General features: G+C 41.9%; 1 protein-coding gene across 1 annotated transcript; it reads left to right on the top strand.

Moving 5' to 3' along the window:
* Positions 1–82: 82 nt before the first annotated feature.
* On the top strand, positions 83–27406 carry plcd4b (phospholipase C, delta 4b). Its single transcript, XM_034186854.1, has 17 exons — positions 83–285; positions 7064–7117; positions 7306–7464; positions 7641–7869; positions 8743–8872; positions 9230–9461; positions 11516–11717; positions 15735–15879; positions 16059–16211; positions 19555–19725; positions 20439–20595; positions 22691–22807; positions 23499–23677; positions 23819–23951; positions 26291–26440; positions 26614–27122; positions 27155–27406. The coding sequence occupies exons 2-16, from the start codon at positions 7099–7101 to the stop codon at positions 26703–26705; spliced, it is 2268 nt and encodes a 755-aa protein (XP_034042745.1). The 5' UTR covers positions 83–285; positions 7064–7098; the 3' UTR covers positions 26706–27122; positions 27155–27406.

The following is a 27406-nucleotide window of genomic DNA, read 5'->3' as shown; positions in this document are numbered from 1 at the left end:
GGGCCAGGGGGAGGACGGGAGGACGGGAGCATGGGCGTGCACGCCAGCATGCTGCGGCGTCCACTCTGGAATCAGATTTCTGCAGACACACAGAAAGAGAGGAGACTGTGGAGGGAAGAGGCTGAGCCACATTTTCCTTCAGACACTCCCAGTCTCAGCTCAGAGTGCACAGGCACTCCCTGAGTACACAGTGTGACGTGCATGCCTCCCCAAACTTCCTCTCAGGACCCTACCACTCAAACCGGCCCTGGGTGAGGTCTCTGTCACAGCACAGCTGCAGCTTTGGTGAGTGTGTTTGATCCCAAACTGTCTGCTTTAATCTTTACTGAAGTGATGCCGGCTGCTTTCATGTCTCATATTTCTTCCTCTGGTTCCAGTTTACTGTGCTGTTTGGAGCAGGACTTTATTGCACAGGGTTCCAGAATTCCTCACATGACTGTACAGAAAGAAGCTTATATTAGAATTCCTCTATAAACGAAGCATTCCTGCCACGGCTAAAATGGAAGTAACAAACGAGGAGAGCACAGGACACAGCGCTGTAATTTAGTTCCATCCTGTCATTTATCACCATGAGTCATGCGTTTGTGTTGATGTGTGCGCCGTGGTCAGTAGACCGCCTGTGGACGTGGTCTACTGTGAATCATGTTGCAGAAGGAGAGCTGCCATTTAAAAGGGCAACAAAACAGCAGAAATGTGACTGAAGTGGTGCTTATTTAGAATGATTTCACCAAAATGTACTTGGAATAAAGTATAAAAAAAAACCTAATTCAACATTGCATTATGTAGAAACAGTGTGCGGAAAAGGATGATCGCGTTCACCTTCTTCAAGTATTCCGAGCAGTGCTTTCCTTCAAATAACATTTCAGGAATATTCAAGTCAGTGTTCCGTGTAAATCTATTCAGGGGCTGCAGGCAAACGTGCAGAAGTTGAGATTAATGAAACAATGTGAGGAAAGAGCGGGTACCACAAAGGAATACTGAGACCTCGAATTTGGTGTTGCAGTAAACAACAGACAGACCAGGAGTTTATGACACAGTAAGAAGCAGATCTGAACTCAGCCGTCGTCCTCCGACTGCCACCTGGTTTTGATCAGATTTCAGTAACGTTAAAATCTTCGAGCTCTTTAATCTAATGAACAGGTAACGATCATGTGGCCGTACTCAGGTTCACAGTAAATATCTACTTGGCTTCAGGATACCCTGGAGGTTGGCTGAAATAATATCAGCGATTTAGTGACTTGTTCATTTTAAAAAGTAGCTCTTGTGCAGTTGGAGAGTTTTAATTTCACTAATGCTCTGGGAAGCTGGGCTTGGATACAGTATGTTTTGGATCCATGTCAGCAAGGTTGGATTATTTAAGTGGGCAGTCGGGTCAGTAAGGAATTTTGTGTTAAGGGAGTTCAAAAGCAGACCTTGTTAAAAATCAAAACGACAACATCTTCTATAGAGAATAAGGAAATTGTGTGAATGCACCATAAATAATAACAGATTCCCTAAACCACAGTTCACATGAACGGGTGGCTTCTATCCAGAACTGTTCCGTGTTATGGTGGATCTGGCCATACTAAGCACCAGTGCTTCCAGACCCAATCTGACCTAAATGACTGACCCTGGGCTGGATATTAAACAGCATCCAGGACTGCAGGTGGACCTCCAGCCAACAGATAATGCCTTTCTAGATGTTCTCATCAGGATTGGCAGTCCAGCCACTGTAAATTAGTTCAGTGCTCCTTGAATTTGCAAAAAGTTGAGTCCTATGAGTTTCTGGATCCTGGTTCCACTGTCTAGAGTGACACCACTGAACATGGTACATCAGTTGTGGCAATCCTTCAGTGGCAAGGAAGATGTTCTTAACATGGGAATGTTGTTGCATGCCCACAAACACATGGTCCTTGACAGATCCTTAGCCTGGTCCGATAGCTAGGAAATTCCAGACAATCTGGGTCCGAGGACCTGCTGCAGCCTTCATCTGCCTTCACAGCTGTTGGGTTACAAGTCATCACCTCATCTGCCTGATCCACCATTGAGGACTTAGTGTTTCACCAGAGTCTCGTTAGCCATCTCATGTTCAGGGTTCCTGTTGGGCCTTCATGGCTACCGTAGCAAGCCACAAGACATACAAGGTCTTTCACCCCAACAGGCAATCCCCTACCCAGGTGTCATGAAGCAAACAAGGGGCTGGATTTTGACACCCACACTATCAAATGAATTCAATTATGTTCTTGAAAGAAAATGATAGCGACTCCTGCAGCTCAGGGTCATAGAAGTGCCCAGTTTGTGACCTCTGACCTGAGACTTGTAGCTTCTCAAAGGATTAAGTTGAAGTCCTGCATATGGACATTTGCTCAGTGTTCCATTCTGAATTTGGGCAGACTTCAACATCAGACTATATTGCAGGTGTTTTCACGCAGTTTGGGTGGAGAACTTGCAAACATGGACACAACAAGTGACCTGAGTGGAATGTGGGATTTAGTCTATGATGGGACACATCACACTGCCAGATATTACACTGGAATTGCCCATTTTCACAGGATGAGGTGTTTCATGTCAGAGGGCGCTCTTGAGACCTGTGCTCCATGATGGTTTTTAAAATAGTGTACAACTGTTGACCCCCGTTGGAAATTTAAACAGTCTTTATTCACAGCTAGCAGGCTATTAGCACAGAGATACTGTTGCAGAACTTACTTTAATGGTATCCAGGTAAGAGCAACAGATGACGTGGTCACTGCACAGGCTTGGGTTTGGTACACTTTTAATCAGTTCAAAAGGCTGCAGTAGCTGTGAAGGGAGCAGCGAGATGAGAATCCAATTCAGAAACCAAACTTACCACAAAGGAAATCCAGTGGCCGTTCAGGCAATTCTCAGAAGATGCAGGAAGGTAACGGGAGTTGGCAACTGGTGATCAAAACACTAGGAAATAAAATGCAAGAAAGCTGGTTATATGAATGAGACAATCTGGCGCTGGAGTGAAGGATTTATTGTCAGGAACCTGGAAGGCGGGACCACAGAGTTACATATATAAAAGCTAGAGTAAGGACTCATGCCTGGCTAAGATAGGATGGAAAACAGAGGGTTTAAATAACAGGTGTGATTAGTGGAAAATGAGACACAGGTCTGGGAGAACAACCAGGAAGAGGGTGTGGCAAACAAAATGGTCTAGTGGGTGGAGGTGATGGTCTAGTGGTTAAGGTGTTGGGCTTGAGTCCAGAAGATCATGGGTTCCAATCCCCTCCTGACTGGAAAATCACTTGCCCCCTTAGGCAAGGCCTTTAATCCCCTATTGCTCCCGGTGTGTAGTGAGCACCTTGTATGGCAGCACCCTGACATTTGGGTGAATGTGAGGCATAATTGTAAAGCGCTTTGAGCATCTGATGCAGATGGAAAAGCGCTATATAACTGCAGTCCATTTACCATTTAAAAACCAGGAAGAGGGTGTGGCAAACAAAAGGGACAAGACACACCCAAACACAAGGCAAGAGTGTGCAGTCAGAAAAAGACAAAGCAGACAAAACCTGAACATAAAGAATAAACTAAACATGAATACAATGAAAATACAAAAACCCACACATGAAATAACCACCCACTGACACTCTCTCTCTCTCTCTCTCTCTCTCTCTCTCTCTCTGTGTGTGTGTGTGTGTGTGTGTGTGTGTGTGTGTAGTTGTATGATTTCCATGATTTTCCTTTACAACCCCTGGCAAAAATTATGGAATCACCGGCCTCGGAGGATGTTCATTCAGTTGTTTAATTTTGTAGAAAAAAAGCAGATCACAGACATGACACAAAACTAAAGTCATTTCAAATGGCAACTTTCTGGCTTTAAGAAACACTATAAGAAATCAAGAAAAAAAGATTGTGGTAGTCAGTAACGGTTAGTTTTTTAGACCAAGCAGAGGAAAAAAATATGGAATCACTCAATTCTGAGGAAAGAATTATGGAATCACCCTGTAAATTTTCACCCCCAAATTAAAACCTGCATCAAATCAGATCTGCTCATTGACATTGACCCTATGCCATGACATTGACCCTATGTGTCTTTTTGCAAGGAATGTTTTTGCAGTTTTTGCTCTATGGCAAGATGCATTATCATCTTGAAAAATGATTTCATCATCCCCAAACATCCTTTCAATTGTCCAAAATATCAACATAAACTTGTGCATTTATTGATGATGTAATGACAGCCATCTCCCCAGTGCCTTTACCTGACATGCAGCCCCATATCATCAATGACTGTGGAAATTTACATGTTCTCTTCAGGCAGTCATCTTTATAAATCTCATTGGAAAGGCACCAAACAAAAGTTCCAGCATCATCACCTTGCCCAATGCAGATTCGAGATTCATCACTGAATATGACTTTCATCCAGTCACCCACAGTCCACGATTGCTTTTCCTTAGCCCATTGTAACCTTGTTTTTTTCTGTTTAGGTGTTAATGATGCCTTTCGTTTAGCTTTTCTGTATGTAAATCCCATTTCCTTTAGGCGGTTTCTTACAGTTCGGTCACAGACGTTGACTCCAGTTTCCTCCCATTCGTTCCTCATTTGTTTTGTTGTACATTTTTTGATTTTTGAGACATATTGCTTTAAGTTTTCTGTCTTGACGCTTTGATGTCTTCCTTGGTCTACCAGTATGTTTGCCTTTAACAACCTTCCCATGTTGTTTGTATTTGGTCCAGAGTTTAGACACAGCTGACTGTGAACAACCAACATCTTTTGCAACATTGCGTGATGATTTACTCTCTTTTAAGAGTTTGATAATCCTCTCCTTTGTTTCAATTGACATCTCTCGTGTTGGAGCCATGATTCATGTCAGTCCACTTGGTGCAACAGCTCTCCAAGGTGTGTTCACTCCTTTTTAGATGCAGACTAACGAGCAGATCTGATATGATGCAGGTGTTAGTTTTGGGGATGAAAATTTACAGGGTGATTCCATAATTTTTTCCTCAGAATTGAGTGATTCCATATTTTTTCCTCTGCTTGGTCTAAAAAAGTAACCGTTACTGACTGCCACAATCTTTTTTTCTTGATTTCTTATAGTATTTCTTAAAGCCAGAAAGTTGCCATTTGAAATGACTTTAGTTTTGTGTCATGTCTGTGATCTGCTTTTTTCCTACAAAATTAAACAACTGAATGAACATCCTCCGAGGCCGGTGATTCCATAATTTTTGCCAGGGGTTGTATAAATCATTGGTTGTCTGGATCAGAAACTTTAGTTACATATATCATATAGCAGACAAACACAGTGATATTTGAGAAGTGAAATGAACTTTATAGGATTTACAGAAAGTGTGCAATAATTCTTTAAACAAAATTAGGCAGGTGCATAAATTTGGGCACCTCAACAGAAAAAATACATCAGTATTTAGTAGATCCTCCTTTTGCAGAAAAAACGCTTCCTATAGCTTCCAATGAGAGTCTGGATTCTGGTTGAAGGTATTTTGGACCATTCTTCTTTGCAAAACCTCTCAGGTTTGTTGGTTTCCGAGCATGGACAGCCCACTTAAAATCACACCACAGATTTTCAATAATATTCAGGTCTGGGGACTGAGATAGCCATTCCAGAACGTTGTACTTGTTCCTCTGCATGAATGCCTTAGTAGATTTTGAGCAGTGTTTAGGGTCGTTGTCTTGTTGAAAGATCCAGCCCCCGCGCAACTTCAATTTTGTCACTGATTCATGAACATTGTTCTCAAGAATTTGCTGATATTGACTGGAATCCATGTGACCCTCAACTTTAACAAGATTCCCAGTACCTGCACTGGCCACACAGCCCCACAGCATGATGGAACCACCTCCAAATTCTACTGTAGGTAGCAAGTGTTTTTCTTGGAATGCTGTGTTCTTTTTCTGCCCCTTGTTATGTCCAAATAACTCAGTTTTAGTTTCATCAGTCCACAGCACCTTATTCCAAAATGAAGCTGGTGTGTCCAAATGTGCTTTAGCATACCTCAGGTGACTCTGTTTGTGGCGTGTATGCAGAAAAGGCTTCTTCTGCATTACAGCATCATACAATATGTCTTTGTGCAAAGTGCACTGTATAGTTGAACGATGCACAGAGACACTATCTGCAGCAAGATCATGTTGTAGGTCTTAGGTCTGTGGGTTGACTATGACTGTTCTCACCATCCTTTGCTTCAGCTTATCTGAGATTTTTCTTGGCCTGCCACTTTGGGCCTTAACTAGTACTGTGCCTGTGGTCTTCCATTTCCTCACTATGTTCCTCACAGTGGAAACTGACAGCTGAAATCTCTGAGATAGCTTTTGTATCCTTCCCCTAAACCATGATGTTGAACATTCTTTGTTTTCAGGTCATTTGAGAGTTGTTTAGAGACTCCCATGTTGCCACTTATTAGAAGAGATGCAAAGAGGGGAAACATTTGCAAATGGCCACCTTAAATACCCTTTCTCATGATTGGATTCACCTGTGTAAGGAGGTCAAGGGTCAGTGAGCTCACCAAACCAATGTTGTGTTCCAGTAATTAAGGTTCAAGGTTAACTTTATTATCCCAAGGGAAATTTGTCTTGGGCTTGCAATGCCCAAGACAAATTTAGCATTAGCACAATTAGTGCTAAATGTATTAAAATCAATAAAATGACAAGGGTGCCCAAATATATGCACCTCCCTAATTTTGTTTAAATAATTATTGCACACTTTCTGTAAATACTAGAAACTTCATTTCACTTCTCAACTATCACTGTGTTTGTCTGCTATATGATATATGTAACTAAAGTTTCTGATCCAGACAACCAATGATTTATAAAGAAAAAACATGGAAATTATCAAGGATGCCCAAACATTTGCATACAACTGTGTGTGGATATATATATATATATATATATATATATATATATTATATATATATATATATATATATATATATATATATATATATATATATATATATATACTTTGTTTCTGGCTTGATGATCAAAATAATGAAGACACGGTAAATGAATACCCACTTCAGTGCGTCCTGACCAGTGGTAAAAGATATTATGCTTGGATTTACGTATATAGAAGTAAATCACTTCTATCTGCTTTTTTCTTTTCTTTTTTCTTAAGCATCACGTTTCCACTGGAAAGTGTCAATTATAGGAATGGATCCTGAAGGCTCACGTAAGTAAATCGCTGCCACACAGATGAGATGCTGCATATACGTCCACAAAAATGAGTAAAAACATGGAGGGAAAAAAACTGAAGGATTTTGAATATTTGTTACTAACCAAGTTCGTCATCCTTTTCCTGGTTGATCACTTGTGATCACTTTGTCATAATTGTACTTTCATTTTGGTGGTTCTGTTCAGGTCACCATGACGACCCTCATCTCCAGGTGATGATGGCAGGGTCAATCTTGAGAAAAGTCAAGTCGCGCTCATGGAGGAAGCAGCGGCACTTCAAGCTGCTGGAGGACGGAGTAACTATCTGGTACAAGTCCAGATGGGCTGGGACAAGTCACTCCACTTGTGAGTAAGGACCTTGTGCAGTTTGTGTGCAGTGTCATCAAAGGCCCAGCAGTGGAGATCTTGTGTGTCCCTGTGAAAGCATGCAAACATGTATTTTCACACTGTTCAAAAATGCAATCATATAAGGAAATAAAAGAAAGAAAATCCAAATTTTTTTAAATTCCTGATCTTGTCAGTCTTGGTGAGTGAGGTGGAAGCCGTACGTGAAGGCCACCAGTCTGAGGTCCTGCTGAGCATCGCTGATGAGTTCCACCCCAACCTCTGCTTCACCTTGGTGTTCCGTGGACGCCAAGGCAACCTGGACCTTGTTGCCGAGTCCCAGGAGGAAGCACAGGCCTGGATCCAAGGGGTGCGCAAACTCATTCACAACGCTGAAACTATGGGTGAGAAGGAGAGGCTGCACCAGTATCCTTTAGCCGCTGGTCATCATCCTAATGGTTTATGGCTGAGAACAAATATGACTAATCTTGTGTCTTGTTTGCTCAAAGCTTCCAGGTTTGTGATTAGATTATCCCGGATTTCTGCTGTTAATTAGAATCTACTCAGTTCTTCAAACTGAATTCAAGCTCAAAGAATGAAATTAAACAGCTGAGTTGTTTTGTATAGGCTTATATGTAACTCTGTTATTTCTACAGCGACAAAGATAATCACAGCTGTGCAACTGTGATAAGATTGATTCAGCTCGTCATATTGCCTTTGTTGTGGATATCTCTTTTTTTTACATTTGTAATCTGTTTATTCAGGCTTGTGATTATTAACACTTCCTATTGGCCGGCTTTCTGTTAAATATCGAGGTGTTTTATGAAATTGTCTTCACCAGAAGCTGAAGAACATGATTGTCGTTACACTAGTGTAGCTTCTTGTATGTATTCTGTTTAATTTTGGTCATTCATTGTGCACAATAGCTATATATTGTGCTCATTTCAGTTCCTAGTACCGTATAACCATTCCCAGCGGGCTTGACAATGTAGATTTTTTCAGTCAACACAATGTAATTGTCACTCCAACATTATCCACTGATCCAATCTTCAGATCCAGATCCAGAGTAATTTCTTTGTTGACTGACTGGGTCACTACCTCCCCAGTCATTTTCACATCATTGTGTACTTACAGTTAGATTTCTTTTTAGAGGGACATTATACATACAGCTTGGTATTTTTTTTCCATCGTATGCTTTATTATTGTTATTAAATGAATGAATGAATGATTGAATGAAAACAAATCAAAAACTGAAATTTAACAGTGCATGAGCTGCAGTTTTCCTCAGCTCCTTCTCAGATGGGTCAGGGACTGGTTTCAGAAAGCTGACAAGAACAAAGATGGGAAAATGACCTTCAAAGAGGTGCGGAAACTACTCAAGATGATGAACGTTGACATGAACGAGGAACACGCGTTACATCTCTTCACGGTGAGGGTTTTGATATTTTAGGTACTTTTGCTTATTGGTGGAAAACAATTAATGATGCAGCTGCACTACAGTTGACTGTCGAGCTGTGACATATCTTCTGTTTCTATCCTGCACCTTTGTTTTTATCTTTAAAACTTTGAAAGTGAATAAGGGTTCAAATCTTTTGAAAACTACATTCGATAGGATTTCCAGTCAAAACAAACACTGCTAGTGACCATCACATTGCAGAAATTCCTATTCTTAATGTTAATTTTATTCCAACTGCATTCTTGATCAAACTTGACAACTTCCTCTATTTCATTTTACAGTTTCTTCATCATATAAGACGTGGTGACACATTTCCTGTTTTGTTACCAGATGGCTGATAACTCAGACAGTGGCGCATTGGCGATCGAGCAGTTTGTCCAGTTCCATAAGATGCTTACTCAAAGGGATGAAGTGTGGAAGGTGTTCCAGGACTACTCTGCAGATGGAGAGAAGTTAATGCTGGATGAGGTGGAGTCCTTCCTGAGGCTCGAGCAGCTAGAAGGAGATTGTAGTTCCCAGCGTGCCCAAGAGCTGATTGACCGCTATGAACCATCTGAAGCAGGTAAAGAAGCGAGTGCGGTGTGTAGAAGCTCTGCCAGCCATGGAGACTACACACCCCGACCTGATCCATGCAGTCTTCAGTCGCACTAAAGACACACAACATTGATGCGATGATGTCAGACAGCAAAAGATAACGCTGGTTGACAATCACAAATAAGAGCAAAATATCCCCCCCCCCCCAAAAACAAACAAACAAACAAACAAACCCCAGCTAACTCTGTAGTCAGCTTCCTCATGTGGTCAGGTCAGGTCGTGTTGAGGACTATCCACCACCCTGTGGAACTGCCCCAGGTATTGATTATCAACCACTGTTGCAGATCAGTGGTCCATCCTTAGTTGCCAAGTGATATGTGAGCATCTCCTTAACTTCATCACGTTCATCGCTGGGTTCTCAGGATAGAGGCATCTGTATGTTGCATCATGCTCAGGGAAACCATGTGGCTGTAGTGTCACCGCCATAGATGTTCCCTCACAGTGCAGGTATGGTAGTACACATCATCTAGGTCTCCCCAAATAACTGCTCATTTGACACAAAGATATTCCATTGGATATCACTGATATACCAACAATATCAGTTGCTGTCAGTGTCTGGTTAACATCCAGGTTGGACAACCATACAGTAAGACAGGAAACAAGAGGACTCCAAAGAACCGGATCTTCACCCCCCTACAAAGATACCTGCAATCATAATGTGTCTGAGAGTCCCAAGGCATCCTCAGATCATTTAGACTGCCAGTTCAATCCATGATGGTCAAGTGGTTAAAGTGGTTTGTTTGAGACCAGAGAATCCTCAGTTCAAATCCCTGTCAAACATGAAATCATTCAGGACCCTTGGGCAAGGTCCTTAATCCCAAGTTGTTATGTGTCGGACGCAGCCCGGAGAACCGACCAGCGTTTGAAGGACCCAGTATAAAATAAGCAGAGCACGGTACAAAGGATAACAGAGTTTAATGAACATAACAGTGATGTGAAAAAATACAAACAAATAAGTGCGCGGTCTGGCATGGCAGATTTGCGGTGTGCTCCCAGCAGCACAAAACGGTCCGGAGCCAGAACCAGTTCGGGCCCAAGGACCCGCCGACACCCCCCAGGTGGCTGCGACAAACCGAGTCTGTGAAAGAAGAAATCATGTGAGTCCACACTCTACACACAGAGGGACCGCTCAAAGGTGTACAAACAGCAAACACTTCCTGGCTTAATTACTAATCAGCTTCCCACCCTGCAGGCATAGAACACCCTGTTCACAAAACTCCACAGCAGTGGAAGCTGATTAAACGACTACATACAGCTCAATATAATAAGGTGTGAGGGACACCACATTTACTGACTGTATAAATGTTAGTCACAAAATCTAACGTACCTCAGGAAGTGTGCTGACGAGCGTGAGACCTCACCCCCTCCTCTTTCACAGACCATGCATCAAACCTGGACGTTCTCTGCATCCACTGATGATGAGATGGCTCTTGAGACGACGATCTCACCCGTCTGGTCACAAGGTCGAGTCTCTGGCAAATACACACTGTGTACTCCAGTCTTAAATGCCACCATGTTCCAATCCATGTAGATGCACCACAGCTGTGAGTCCTGACGAGCCGCAGGTGATCAGCCTCAGGTGATCAGGGTGAGGTCCTGACAAACTCAGCTACACAGCCACTCAGTCCCAAATGCAAGCCACCTGGAAGGAAAAACAAAAGACAGGACAGAAAACAGAAACAAAAGGCAGCCAGGCCCCCCAGCCACACAACACAAGTGGCTCCTCTCTCCATATGGAGAGAGAGAGAGAGAGAGAGAGAGAGAGAGAGAGAGAGAGAGAGAGAGAGAGAGAGAGAGAGAGAGAGAATGCTAAATGAGCACTTGAGCACATAACATGGAGAAAGGACACATGGGATTAACAAAATAGGATCATAATAAGCAGGATTTCAGGGAAGCCTGATTCCAGATGCTTCTGTTAATACAAAGATAAAACAGTCCTAAAGTTAATGTAACAGTGAAGTCTTTTTAGATTTAGATTGCAGCCTGGGCCTCATTACATCTGTGTCCACCATCTCTCTGCAGCCAAGAAACAAGGTGCCATGTCTTTAGATGGCTTCCAGATTTACCTGTGCTCTCAGGAGGGCTCCATATTTAAATCCGAGTGCCGGGATCTTCACCAGGACATGAGCCAGCCGCTTAGTCACTATTTCATCTCCTCCTCCCACAACACCTACCTCCTCGAGGACCAGCTGCGAGGACAGAGCAGCCTGGAGGCCTACATTCAGTAAGTGCAATGGAGGCATTTTACACCAACTTTTTATTGCATGACCTGACCACTAACGAACCAGCTGAGTGGTCTTCTGCAGATGTCACGCAGTGTATCGGGAACATCTGGTTGGTTGTCTGATCTTAATTTTGGTGTCAAATTACTTTGAAGATACACATTTCATCTAAAGGCCCTGTCGCACTTTGACGAGTTAGGCAGCGTATGTCGACCGTAACAAAAACGCCGACGTACGCTGATGTTTTTTTTTTCACTGTTGGACACACTGGACGTCTACATGTCTTGTTCATAACTTGTGTATAACATTTCAATGAACACCTGCATTTCGTGTTGCCAACTTACGCAGCGTCTGCCCAGCGACACTCGCACGCGTCACCGTGCGGCAGTGTATCACGTGATGATCATGTAGCCCTACATATAGCCACAGCACGATCATCGCTGTAGTCGTCGGATACAGATGCCGAAATGCTTTGCGAAGAAGTCTGCTGGTCATGGTCGTTCATGATCACCGTCACCCTCCCACTCAACCTCGGGAGAAGAAGTGGGCTCTGAGGCGTCTCAGGGTTCGTCTGTACCCTCGGAAGCCTCCGGTGTCTCATTAGTGTCCGTTGCCTTGGTAGCTGTGCCCGTGGTATCTACAAATGACTTGCCAACCCCAGCAAAGACAAAGAGGGCTAAAAAGACTCTCTTCTGTTTAGATATCCATGAGGAGCACATTATGTGCGATTTTATTTGAGAAAAACACATGTCTGTGGGACATAAAAATATCCGACTACAGGCGTGTGGATAAGAAGGTGAAGCTCTGGCAGGATCAAGCCGGAGCAATGGAGAAAACTGTCGACCACCTCCAAGGATGGTTCAAGTCGTTGCAGGATACTCACACCCGCCTCGACAAGAAGAAGAGTGGAGATGGAGCCCCAGAGCTGATGGAGAGGGGGCGGTGGGTGAAGTCGAGCTTTGCCTTTCAGTCAAACACAACAAAATCCACCCACTACTCAGATCTTGTAACTACTGAACCCACATTTTAAATTTGCTCTAATTGAACATTTTCTGACATTAAACTGTACTCAGGATGGTAGGTAGTCCTCCAGTCTGCAGATGGTGGTGGGACTGACACACCAGCTACCACAAAATGCTTCACAAAGCTCGACTTCAGTTTCAGGACTCTGTGGGATAACTCTGCTGTTGCGTACTTTTGGCTGGTGACACACTTTATGGAGGTGACAGGAAAGCCTGTTGGATGATGAAACCATTCGGGAGGACCAAAGGTCTTGTTTCAGTAGGGCGACAGCTGGTTCAAGGGTCATCCTTTGCAACAGCACTCAGGTCTAAATGTTAGGTGACTCATTGGGTGGGCACCTGGGAAATCCCTTCTGTCAGGAAGGATGACCATCTTTTACTACTGCTGAAGAAACTTGGAAAGCTTGGCACTGCACTGGCAGTACTCTCTGGGATCTGTAGATGAACCTGAAGAGTGCTTTCAGATCTATAGAGATCTGGAAGCAGCCAGAAAGATGATTCTCCTCCAGGATATTGAACACCTCTTCCAAGGTCGAGTGCAAACCACCAAATCTCAGACCGACTGCATCAGAGGCATGTGGAGATGCTCATCTTCTGGCTTTATGAGAAAATTTTGCTTCCATTTGGAAGGCACTCATCATCATGTGACCATAGGACCTTTGTGGCCGGGACAGTGGTGGGATAAAACCCTGGACTGCTCGAACTAAAGACCAGAACTCTACCAGGTCAGCCAAAGGGGAATTCCCCATTAGCCAAGCTAGCGGGAACATCTTTTCAATCCAGACTTCATCTTGCTACAATCATCATGACACACTGGAAAAGGAAACACTGACTGCAACAACTACTCTCTGTGCTAGTGTAGTGGCTGCTTTGCGTTGTGTTTTTGACTTCTCCTACTTGCTCCCCTCGGGATGTGAACTCACACTCTCTGGCATGGGATGCAGATGCACTGAGCAGTCGGCTAAGATTCGGGCTCTGATCTGAGTGTCCTTTGGCTGTAGGGGGAGTGAGGCTTATTGACTACCTCATGCACAGCGACTCCTGCTGGCTACTGTCACACCAGCCAAGGTACGCACAAGGGTTACATGGTTCAATCCCAGCAAGTACCCACTCAACGACTGGACCAGTTTAGTTTCAAACCACAGAGGACAACCACCGACCACATCCTCACTTTGTAAATAATCACTGAATCCAAGTGTCAATATTGCTAGTGCTTCTTTGTAGCATATGTTGATTTTCCAAACCATTTCATTTCATTGATTGGGCTCCTCTGTTGGACATCCTGAAAATTTTGGGGCTCCCCAATAAGTTGACATCATAGCCGGTCTATACACAAGTATGTGCTGTATGGAGTCTTGGACGTCTTCCCAGTGAACTCTGGCATTCGTCAGAGATGTCTGTCTTACTGTCTCCCATGTGTTGGGTGGAGTTGTGGAGTTCAGTGACTTTGGTGTGTTTGTCAGTGAGGAAAGGTTCTACGATCTTGTCTTTCTGGATGATGTGTTTTTTGTGGAATCACTGGAGACCTTTATTCTGGTACTTGGAAAGCTGAGGAGTATCTGGGTTTGTGATTATCCTGGATCAAGACAAATATGTGGTGAACTCTTAACCTTGTTTAAAGATTTACCTATCTCAGCAGTGATGTGAATATCTCTGAGACCTTAATCTTTGAGATTTGACAGACACATGGGAAGAGCTTATGGAGCCATGATGTCATTGGGCAGAGGTCTTTTCCTTGACAGGAAAATCAAGGTCCAAGTCTGAACGGGTGTTTTCAGTCTTACTGTATGGGTGTGAGACCTGGATGCAAATCAGTGACTTAAGGTGCCAAGTACAGGACTTGAGTACTAGATTACTCTAGAAGATTCTTGGGTACCGCTGGAATGACTTTGTGTCAAACTTGAATTGTCATGGAATGGTGCATGATCCAGTGTGCGAGTGTCTCCACGCTGAGGACCCCAGAAAAGGTCAAGGGGGCTTTGGCAGATAGATGGCTACATTTGGCAAGTGGAAATAGATCAGTTATCTCTGGGTGTCTGGATGGTTGCCCAACAGGACTCAATTGTGGTCATGTGCAAGCTCTGAAACCTGTCCTAAAAATAACCAGAACAGCCCGTTTTAACCTTGAATTCTAATGAAATCACCCCGTGTTCTATCACAGTAACCTCAGTCTAGACAACAAATTTTAGACCTAAATTACACCAAATTTCTATTTGAGCAAATCTTTCCTGAAAATAACAGGATGCTCCATTTTTAAAAAAAAATTTGGCCTGTAAAAAGATAAATATTTTTTACATGTTTAAGTGATAAACTTTCCAAAATTTGACATACCACAGTTGAACACTTTTGTCTTTCAACTTATGGCGTAATAATGAAAATAAAAATTATTTTTTTCTGCTGGGAAACATTTGACACCAAAATAAAGACTAAACAGTTTGAAAGTTTGGTTTGTAAAACAAAAGCATTTCTCTGGTTTTTACAATTAATTTAAGTGTGTCAGTGACTGTAAGCGATGAGACAACAGACAAAGAATTCCAGAATATAAGTTTAAGTCTTTTTCTGTGTTACTGGCTCTTTGATTTGGAATTTGTGTTCATTGGTGTACTGTATTTATTATTATTATTATTGGCATTTTTATTTTGTTTAGTACTTTGATTCCTGGGAAAGGTTTGTATAGTCAGTCGTTTTAATTATTGTTATTAACACTGAATGTCAGATTTTTTTTTTGGTATATAAACTGCACCAGAGTGTAAATCACAGGATGTCCCAAACTAGTTAAAAACAAAACAAAACAAAAAACAGACATACTCCAGAAAATAAGTTACTTTAAAATTTGATTGTGCACACTGACGTTAAATCTGAGTGATTATTTAGTGTCTTCCTGCGACTATGTCTGTGCTCAAACACGTGTGTGTGTGTGTGTGTGTGTGTGTGTGTGTGTGTGTGTGTGTGTGTGTGTGTGTGTGTGTGTGTGTGTGTGTGTGTGTGTGTGTACAGGGCCCTGAAGAGAGGCTGCCGTTGTGTGGAGGTGGACTGCTGGGACGGCAGTGATGGAGAACCCACTGTCTATCACGGTCACACCTGGACGTCCAAGATCCTGTTTAAAGACGTCATTTCCACACTCAAAGAATACGCCTTCAAGGTGGTCAGAGACATTTTAAACATCAAGACATGAAGCTCTTATTAGTTACACATTAGTCAAGACAGACAGTCTGCATGTGCATAAAGGAAACTACCAGAAATATCTCAGCGTCAAAGTTTCAGAATAAATATCAAAGAAGGCAAAGCATCAAAGTAATTTGCTTTGGCTTTGTTGGTTAGACATCAGACTTTCCAGTCATCTTATCCCTTGAGAATCATTGCGGCGTGGAGCAGCAGACTGTCATCGCCCAACATCTTCGCCAAATACTGGGCGACACCCTGCTCAGCACGCTGTTGGACGGCCAGATCCCTCAGACCCTCCCATCGCCACAGGTCAGATACCAGGGAAAGGTTTTAAAAAATACACAATATATGTGTTAGTGAAGTACTGTACTGAGACAAAGTGATGTTCTGAAATGTTCCCTTTGCCTGGTTATTTACAGTTCAGTTATCTGCCAAAACATTCAAGACGTGTTCACGTTCTGTAACATGAAGACGAACAGTTCTATCTACGCTGTTTAGTTCAGCAGTGACATTCGTGTCTGACCGTTCGGTCGGACACACCGGCAGAGCTGATTTCACTCTACAACAGAGTGTTTTTTACTCTATTTAGACTGGGATCAAATTTTATCCCAGCAGAGTAAATTTTACTCAGCAAAACTTACTGTGTACAAACAAACAAACACATTCACACCTACAGTCAATTTAAAGTTTCCAATTCATTCAACCTGTGTGTCTGTGGATGTGGGAGGAAGCCGGAACACCCGGAGAGAACAAACTCCATACGGAAAGGCCACAGGTGGGAATCGATCCCATGACCTTTTTGCTGTGAGGCAACAGTACTAACCACTAATCCACCGTGCTGTTGATTAATCTGAACGGACTAAATATTTACATGTACAGTAACAACTTCCTGCAAATATAACAATTTCAAATATTTATGGTTCAGTGAACACTGATGTAAAAAAAAAAAAAAAAAAAAATCACATTAGAATTTTCAAATTGCTTTCCATTAGAGCTCTTACAGTAATCAATGCTAACCTGAAATAATGGCTGATAAATGCTACAAAGATCCCACAGGGGATCCCAGCAATGAAATACCATCCTGTTGCTACGGTTACTTATGAGACAGAGATGCAGGAGGGCGGGGCATCACCACGGGCACGAGGTCTCCGAAATAATTCCATCTGCCTTGGAAACCGAATACGACAACAACATGCTCGGTTTGTTTTGTCCTATTAAATAAACGCAAAAATGTCCCCAAAAGAACATATATAAAAAAGTTGGTGTTATTTCAGATCAATTAATTATTACATATTTCCAATTATTTTGAGGAATATTGTGAATGGGTCCAAGATACTTCAAATTATTACATTAAGTCACACACACACTCTGAATTAAATGGTGTGTTTAATTCTGTTTCCCATTTAAACAACTACATTTTGAAGGACCAGCTGACATCACTATAAGAAGCAAATGTGGTATTTCAGTCTTTAAAGTGCAGAGTCAAAAATATACATACACAGATTAATAATTCAGTGATGCTGAAAGTTCAAAATGGCCTTTTAACTCGTCAAGACCTTGTAATGTCCCATTACTGGTCATGATGGACGACAGCTGCCAGTGTCTGTCTCAACATAAAAAGGTTTGTTTGACCAACCAATAAGCCAAGGAGACCAGTGCATATCCAAGAAAGGGGACAGCAGATACACAAGTCAGGAATTTCTCTTGAAACCATTTCTAAATAACTGCAGAATCCAAGAACATCAGTTTAAACAATGAATATCTGAAAGATGCAGCCACTTTCTACAAGATCTAAATTGTCACTCTGAGCTGAGAAGACAGTGGTTCAGATGGTCAGGAACAACTCAGGCAACACCAGAGTCAGTGAGGGACTTTGACATTGTCATCCTAGAAAGCAGCATGTACCCAAAATACCCAACTTCAAACCCAACTAAAGTTTGCAGCTGATCACATCAACAAAGAAAAAACCTTCTGGAGGAAAGATTTATGGCCAGATGAGACAAAGATTAAGTTGTTTGTCCACATTGACTCAAGGTATGTTTGGTAAAGGTAAGGCATTAATCTCAAAGAACGCTGTACCAGCTGGTAACCCTCTGGGGCCGGCGCCGTCGTATACGGCTAAGACCAAGCTTTACTAAATTATAAATAACATTTTAATGATATGAGATAGAAACTTTTTTTTTTTTTTGCTGAAAAATTAACTCCGTGGACTTTCAATGTGAGTGTCCAATCGGAATTGGTTCGCTGTCACATGGTTTTCCAAAATCCAATTGTAGGGCAGATTTAGTTTATGTGAAAAGCCAAAGATCATTTTCAGGAGTGATGTGTTACTAGTTGGCCCGTTTGAATAGCCCCCTGGGTGCTCCAATGAGTACATACTATTGGGCTCCAAATGCGCCCTGCGGCATTACGCACAGCGATCAGTGAAAGCAGACGGAGCAGACAGAGAGCCTCTGTTGACAATCTCACGTTCTCAAACAAAGAGTGTGTAAATATCAGGATTGCTCCACTAGTTTGCATGTGAATGTTACTGGACAACTCTGTTGCTTTCTCGGCATAAAGCACTGTTTACCATATCAATGAACAACAAAACGCATAGACCATTTTGTATATATTGTTCAAAATGTGCATTTGTTTATTGTTTGAACCTTTTTGTTGTACAGTCTTTCACATAAAACCTCAAATTACCTTTATAAAGTGTCAAAACAGTTGTTTATTATAGTTTGCTGTGTGTTTTGAATGAATGTGTGTGGAAAATTATTTTCCGCTTTATTTTTTCTTTCTTATTTTTGATTGTAAACCTTTATTACACTTATAAAACACAACAAAAGCATCTATATTCTGAAAGCACAGGTTGTCCTGAAAAAAGAGACATAAAACTTGATTGTGGGATGCAGGGAGAGCTGTTAACAGCAATAATAAAACATTTATGCCAGGCGAGTGAACTGTCCAAAAAATGCCCTCGGACCCCAGTGGGTTAATCATTGTGATGGTAGCATCAAACTCTGGGGCGGTTTTGCAGTCAGTGAATGTAGTGCATTGCAGAAAGAAGACAGAACGATGAAGGATTTGTCAGCAAAACCTCAAACCATCTACTAGATGGTTGAAACCTGGACACAATTGGGTGTTCCAACAGCACAACCAGCTTTTGAGTCATTGTGCTGAGCACAATGACTCAAAAGCTGGTTGTGGAATAGATAAAGTAGGCGGCTCTCAAACCAGCTGAACATAACAGAACTTTGAATAAAACTCAGGTCTATCCCAGGAAACCAACAAATTTGATGGAATTCTACCAGTTTTGCCAAGAAAATGTAACAATGTCCAACCAGCAGTTTGACGTTGGTCAAATATGACACATATATGAAGATGAATTCTGAAATTCCTTTGCCAAAGTAAGCCAAAGGTCAAAAATTTAGGTGAAAGTCAAGATCTTTGGGGTCAAATCTCAGGTTTGCACCAGGTAAGGAATTGTAGTGTTTACCAGGAAACTCTATCCTGAACAAGGTATCCACATCCTTCTTGATGCTATACTATACTTACTCCACCTATCTGATGTAGCCATGAGTTTCTTCAGGACCACAGGAACTGTTGTGTAGATAAACCTGCATTGATTCATTGATTACTGCTGTTTTTTTTGCGGTGCTGATCATAGGAAATGAAAGGGAAGATTTTGCTGAAAGCCAAGAAGATTGGTGATCTCAAGGGTCTTCATGATGAAACCCTGACAGACGAGGCTACTGATGAAGAAGAGACAGATAACGGTGATGCTGAGATTCCATCCGCTGAAGACCTACCAGCTGAAGATTTGAACCACAGTGAAAAGGTAGATGTACTTTGTCCTTGTCAACACATTCTTTAAGGTCTGCTTAGTGGCAATTGATTAATTTCTTTTAGTTGTGCTGGATGGATGTGCTTCTTGAATGTAACTTCACCCTTCTAGTGGAAGATGGGAAACCGAAGCGTGAACAAGATTGTATGAAATATTGACGTAAGAAATGATTAAATGGAAATTGATGATAAAGAAAGACAGGAAGCTGGTTTGGGATGATAGATCCAGAGGGGAGGAAGAGAGTGGACAAAAATAGAAGACACAGTGAAAAACGTAATTAGAAAAGAACAGATGGGGGAAAAAAGAAGACACAGAAGTAAGGAAGTAAAGATGTGTTTCTTCTTGGCTATTGAAAAATATGTTAGCAGATTTGGAAACATATTACGTAATTATCCAGTTCTTACAGTATTTAATTATGCTGTTACAAAGAACATCTCATGTGAGGAGTTCCTTGCATAGCTAAACCAACCGCTGCTGCCACAGCTATTCTCTGTTGGCCAATGAGCTGATCAGCTGGAAGTAATCATGATGGCTCAGAACCACATTTGTCTCCTTTTTTGTTTGTTGACTATGTCTACTGCTCCCCGTAGATGTTACTAGTACAGTCTGGTGTCAGGACAGAGGTGTGTTTGTTGACCAGCTTGATCCTCATTCTGTGCATTTTCACTGATGTTTGATTCACTGACGTTTGATTCTGTCCTTCTCAGAAATCCAACTCTCAGCTGTCCAAGCTGCTGTCAGATCTGGTGATTTACTGCAAGAGTGTACATTTTCATGGTTTTGAACATGCTCGTCTGCACTCCAAATGCTATGAGATGTCCTCATTCTCTGAGTCCAAAGCCAAGAAGTTTGCTAAGGAATCAGGTAACACATGTTTGACATGTTTCACCCTTTTCTGGCATTTTATAGACCAAACAACAAATCAATTAATCAGGAAAAAAAAAAAACTTGACAACTTAATCAATAATGAAAATAATTCTTACTTGCTAAATTGGTCATAAAACAACAAACATGCACAATAAAATAAATTGTAACACAATTATATTTGTTCCGCAAATCTGATTGATTAATCATGTGAGATTTCAGATCATAAAATATCGAGTAGACGGTGGCAAAATATTGGACTGTTTCACATTTGATGTGTTACTCCGCGTCCTGACCACTTTGCTAAGCAGGTGTCAGTAATGGCGCTGTCAGCTGAGAGCAACAGAAACTAGTGATGATGATGCCGAAAAGCGTGGATTTAACTTGACAGATTGATGGATTTAACTCAATGCAGATGACCAGATGGAGAAATCTGTGGGTCTGCTCACAGAATTTCCAGTTTGGCATGAAGACGCCGTTGCTACAGTAAGCTTTGACGAGCCGACCACACCCTTTCACTGACCGAATTACTTACAGAAAAATAAACAGTGCAAATGATGGAACTGCATTAGAATTTCCAAATTCAATTTGCGACCATAATCCAGCATGAATGTCCACAAATCACAGACATAACACGGTTATTCCCTAATTAAAATTTAAGTGTCAATCAATTAAGTGCCGTGCTTAGTGATCATCTTACAGGGTAACGTTTGTCACATCATAGAATCCAATGGACGTCAAAATTGTTTGACCTTTACTTTGGACACCTTTTATTTATTAATCCTGTTAGTTCAATCAATAATTTGCTTGATTTTTTTTTTTTTTTTTACTACAATTGGAGCAACTTAAAATTTTGACTCCTGTACAAACTGAAATTGACCTTTGTCACCATTCTTGTTGTTTTTACCCCAGGACATTCAGTCATAGATAGTCCAAACTATACCTTTTTGGAATCTTTATGATCAGACAAATAATGTGATATAGATTTCAATATGATTTGGTGAACTTTTTCATGTTGACCCCTGTGTAATTCTTTATTGACCCCTACCTGGCTGCAAGTGGAACTTCCTGCTTTTTTTTTTTTTTAAAAAAGGTAATGTCTAAGGAATATTTGTACTGGATTTGGTGCTTGTAAGATCGTTTCAATTATCTGCTGCACTAATGTTTTTCAGTTTTCATGTAATTGTTGATGCTACGGGGTTAGAAGGTCCATGTGAATTTTATCTCTGTTATGCAGCACGCTGACAGACTTTAAACGGGAAAAATACTTTTACAACAGTGAAATATTGCCCCATCTGCCACAGCATTGGGTCCCAGATGCCAACCACTCAGGCAGACAAATGGTCCATCCCCATATCTCGAAAGTAACCACCCATCTACCACATTTTTGAAACATTTTGTAACCTTTCATTGGGATTGAGCATATTTGAGATGCACCTGTACACGTTTAGGGGTACTTATGTCATTTCTTGGCCTTTTGTGAACATTAAACTACTACATCCAGATTGATATCATGGAAAAATATCACCTTCAGACCGTTAAACTTTGTAGTGCTACAGATTCGGTGCCTGACGTACTTACTCGTGCACACTGTTGCCAAGCAATGAGGCATAAACTTGACAGAAAACTGACTTTTTTTAACTTGAGACAGAGGCCATTTCTCTAAGACTGCAAGCGAGGCTCAGACCATTTACTTGAAAAGGAACAGAGGAACTACTGCTCTAAACTAACACAAAAAGCTGAGTTGAGTCAACAAGATGCAATTAGGCAACAAACCGTTTCCTTTTTAGCTAAAGTTGATCATTAATCAGGAATCCGCTGTTCCACTGTGACAGCAGAGTTGTGCCTGTAAATAAAACCTCATGGACAGAGATGTTTAGGAAGCTTTAAGGAGGTCACTCAGTTTGCTGCAAAGCCATCTGTGGTCCATCTGGACATGTGTGAAATTATCCCCACGTTCACGTTTCTGTGATATTAATATGCACCATTCGGGGGCTCTGACTCAGTCCGCAGACTGTCAGTTTCAGACCATTTTTGTAAAAAGTAGTTTAACAATTGAAGATATACTTATTGCTGCTTGTGCTCCTGCCTTCAGGGTCGGACTTTGTGCAGTACAACGTGAAGCAGCTGAGCAGGATCTACCCTAGTGGTATCAGGACCGACTCCTCCAACTACAACCCCCAGGACCTGTGGAATGCGGGCTGCCAGATCGGTGAGAAAGTTGCCCTCTGCTGGCTGAGAACGTGTTGCTGCAGCATCGTGTTTCAGTTACATGGTCACTGTCATGAACCTAACGCCCCCCCCAAACGAACGAATGCCCGATTCCACCGTGTGTCCGTGTTTGAATGTTGGCTTTCTTTCCCTGTGACACCACAGAGAGAAGTTCTTACATTCACATCCTCTCCAATCACAGCCACTGTCGTTTGTAAGTCCTTGTTACCTGCCAGGCGGGCAGCTGTTTCTAAATTTCCATTATCCATCCAGCAGGTGGCAGACACGTCTATGGGATATTACATAGGAAAAACAGAGGAGCTTTTAAGGGTTAATCTACTGCATCCAAGTTACCCACCAACAAATGAATTCATGCTCATTTTGTGTTCTTTTAATTTGTTGAATTACAAGATAATCTCACTTATTGTTTCTGAGTTATTCCCTGGATTAGTCGGCTGGGATGGACTAAGCCATCCATGACTACATTTCTGCTGTTCCAAGCCCCACGCTGTACACCAGCACAGGGAATATTCTCTGGAAATCCTTCCACTTCTTTGTCGGGGTCAGAGGTCACGATCAGCACTCTAATTGGATCAATGCTTCCAGCCAGGAGACCTGAAGCATTGAACCTGAGTGTAGGGAAACACGTTGTGCGGTTCATTCAGTATTTCTCCTCTCTGTTCTTCTCAAAGTGGCTCTGAACTTCCAGACGGCTGGTATGGAAATGGATCTGAACGACGGCCTGTTCAGACAGAACGGCTACTGTGGCTACGTCCTGAAGCCCGACTTCATGAGGGATGGAAACACTCGGTTCAGTCCAGAGAAACCTGAGGAGAGGCAGCACTACAAACCACTGCGCTTATCCATTCAGGTGGAGCACTGAAGTCGTAAATGTGTTCAGGCACATGTGGTGGTCAAAATATCAGGCATTTCTCAAACACCTCTGACAGAATAACAACGGTGCCATGTGACATGTACTTATGCGTAAAACACAGTGGCGTTTGTTTAACAGGTGATCAGCGGGCAGCAGCTTCCCAAAGTGAATCAGAAAGAGGGTTCCATAGTCGACCCCCTGGTTCGAGTAGAGGTCTACGGAGTTCCCCAGGACCAGGCCAAGGCAGAGTCCAGCTACATTAACAACAACGGTGAGACTGACAGCACGATTATTCCTTTAATATTTGCCAAATGCATCTCAAAGTTAAGATCTTCTTAACACGGTAGGTCCTATTTAGATGATTCTTAGCTCATGGTCTAAAACGCAGTTGTATTTGCGGCATATCAAACTCGGCTTTACGTTTTATGCAGTGCGTAATCTGTGTGCTACGGTTCACATCCCTCGTGTTTTTCTGTTTCTTTGGATTTTTGTTGACTTTTCTAGCAATTACTCATGAGCTCAAAGGTGAAACTCTCAATTTACCAGTTGATGTGTGCTCCTATCCTCACCTATGGTCATGAACGTGAGGAAATGGCTGACAGAATAAAGTCATGGTTACAAGTGGCAGAAATGAGATTCTTTGTTAGGTATCTGGAAACAACACTGCTGGACAGAGTGAAAAGCTTGACTATCCAGCAGAGACTCTGAGTAGAGTTGCTGCTTCTTCACATCAAAAGAAGCCAGCTGAAGTGGTTTGGGCATCTTGTGAGGATGCTCCCTGGTCGTCTCCCCAGGAAGGTCTTCCAGGCACTTCCAACTGGGAGGAGGCCTCGGGGAAGACCCAGGACACACTGGAGGTTTTATATTTCCTAGCTGCCTTGGGAACACCTCAGGCTCCCCTGGGAAGAGTCACAGGACTTGGTCGAGGACAGGGTAGTGTGGGATGAGCTGCGTAGTCTGCTGCCACTGTGACCCAGTCCTGGATAAATGACAGAAAATGAATGAATGAATACTTACTCATGCTTTCAAATGAATTCTCCTCCATGGCAGGATTTCTTTGTGCTGTTGATATCCGCGCTCCTTGTGTATTCCAAGTGGCTTGACTTTCTGTTCACAGGCTTCCGGTTTCAGGTGCATGCTCACTTCCTCTTCCGGTTCCGTTACTCACTATGTAATCATCCACAGCCCATCTCTCCACTGGCAGATTCCTTCAGTTTGCCTGCTGTCTTGTGTTCTAGTGTTTGTTCTCCAGTTGCCGACTCACACTGCCTCATGTTTTTCAAGGCCGATTCGTCTGCTTGTTATAACTGATAAGTGTTTTGACCCTCTGCCTGTTTCTCCTGGTTGCTGCTGCTCTTAAGGACACTGTTGCCCTCTGGTTTGCCTTCCTGTGTACTGACCTACCATTTGTTGACCAAGCCTGTTTCCACACACTTTTTTTTTAAACAGAGTGTTCTGTATTTTTTTTCCTGCACTATCTGTTTCAGCTGAAAATACAGACTGTTTTGACTATTCATTGGTGTCATTTTCTGCAAACGTGGGGAAATGTGGAAACTTTAACCCCTTAACGGCCAAATTTATATAGCTGTATCTAAAAAAATGTTTTGTGTGTGTTTTTGCCTTTAAGTAGATGGTAAATAATGTTGAGATTATTAATTTCACTTTTACACAAAAACTAGATAGTAATATTGGGTATTCTGGTAATGACTTTATGTTATAATGTTATAATAATAATTATGGTATGTTGCAAATTTGCGATAACAGGCATACAGGTCAATTTGGTAAGTTGCATGTTTGAGTCAGAGATTGTAGCATATATGCGACGATGGGCGTTAAGGGGTTAAAACAGATCACAGTTGATCCGTGATCCTTACAAACTGCCCCCCCACCCAATGATTTGGAATGCACGTGAGCTGCAGACTAACTGTAGAGTTGACATAAGTGTGATTTCCTGTTATGGTGGCTTGTTTTTAATGTCATAACTGCCTTAATTTTGATGCAGTTATGGTAAAAAGTCACATTCTGAGGGGATGAAATGCAGCTGGTCCACACTCATAAAGCCTATAAAAAAATACACACAAAAAGAGCAGCTTGGCGCTCACGGAACTCGTACAGGCTTGTGCTCCGCTGCAAACACAGTCAGCACAACAAGAATCTCCATTCACGTTAAGAGTCGTCCTCTCTTCGCTGTGCAGCCGTGAGCCCACTGAACAGAGCCGAGCGAGCTGAAAGTCCACAGCGCCGGAAAAATAACGAGCATTCCTCACTGTTTCTGAGCGTTCTGCTTGTGGGCAGGATGAATGTATTTATCCAGAAAGGGTTATCAATAAACTGATTATTGTTCTTCTCACCTGACAATACAAACACCATTTTTGCTCCTTTTTTGCTACTTTTCATGATTTTGACAAACTTTTTTTAATTCACTGATACTGTTCATGTTGCAGTTAAAACAATGAAGTATTTTAAAATATTCTATGAGGACCACTGACAAGTTTCTTATTTTCATTACTTAAAAGTTATTTTTTTAAGAGAAAAAAAAAAAAAACACTCCTATAAAACATTGTTATCACATGACTATGATCACTCATCCACTGACACCCCCCCCCACAGGGTTTAACCCGGTCTGGAATCAAACTCTGAATTTTGTTATCCACACACCTGAGCTGGCCCTGGTTCGCTTTGTGGTGGAGGACTACGACAAGACCACATGGAACGACTTCATCGGACAGTTTACGCTTCCTTTTATGTGCATACAAGAAGGTGAGCAAAGATCATTACAAGAAGACATCATACTTGAAGAAAAACAGTGCACAAATCACCCGTTACGGCGCTGCTGCTCAGATTTAATATGTTGCACACTGCAGTCAGTTGAACTCAACGTTCACCCGTAATGTATACATTCATTCTAATGCACGTTTTCTTTCCCTTCCAAGGATATCGGCACATACATCTGCTTTCTAAAGACGGAACGGCAATTCCTCCCTCATCACTGTTCGTCAACATCAAGATCACAGAGTTAACATGAAGACGTCAAACTGGGAGCAGTCCAGCGTTAACAAAGTCCATCGTCGCTAAAGAAACAAGGGACATCCAGAAAGTGCCTTTACTTGACACAAGGCTGAAGTATGGTGTCACATTCAGCACTTAATCCTTTAAAGATGGTCTATTAGTAATCACTAGGCAACAGGCCAGAAAGGACAGAATCAAGCCTCTTGGATTTCTATACTATGGACTGTCTTAAAAAGTTGTGCCTCAAAGAAAATTATTTTTTTTTCCTCAAATCATTATAAGTAAAGAAAAAGAACTATGGATCTTAACACAATGGAGGCTGCAAAGGGTAAATAATACCTTAGTACTCTGGACCAAAGTAGTATTAAAAAAAATGACAGGATTAAGAACTGTGCTTGCTGTACCGTTGATAAACGGTGCCTTGAAGATTTCCGTCCATCGACTGAGCTGCCTCCGGGTGAGGAGCAATTTGAACTGAGCATTGCTGGATTTTTTTTTACAAATTTTAAAATAGTTGCACTTTTATAATTATTGTTCCATTTTGCATGTCGAGAATGTGCACATAAGGAAAAAAACAAAAACAAATAAGCCTGTTTACAGTGTGCAAGTGTGGCACTTAAAATTCTTGCTGTACTACACAGAAAGCCTACGGGCCACTTTTAAGATACTTTAACTTGCTGGAATATATCAGTATTATAAACCGTATAATTGCTTGAA

This window comes from Thalassophryne amazonica, chromosome 14 (assembly GCF_902500255.1).
Source record: "Thalassophryne amazonica chromosome 14, fThaAma1.1, whole genome shotgun sequence".
Taxonomy (NCBI): domain Eukaryota; kingdom Metazoa; phylum Chordata; class Actinopteri; order Batrachoidiformes; family Batrachoididae; genus Thalassophryne; species Thalassophryne amazonica.
Note: the sequence above shows the minus strand (reverse complement) of the source record. Positions and strands in the feature narration are given on the sequence as shown.

Coding starts and splice junctions, on each gene's coding strand:
- plcd4b (XM_034186854.1), top strand. Junction 11,718..15,734: donor AGCCTGGAGGCCTACATTCA/GTAAGTGCAATG, acceptor GTGTGTGTACAG/GGCCCTGAAGAGAGGCTGCC. Junction 20,596..22,690: donor GAAGTTTGCTAAGGAATCAG/GTAACACATGTT, acceptor TCCTGCCTTCAG/GGTCGGACTTTGTGCAGTAC.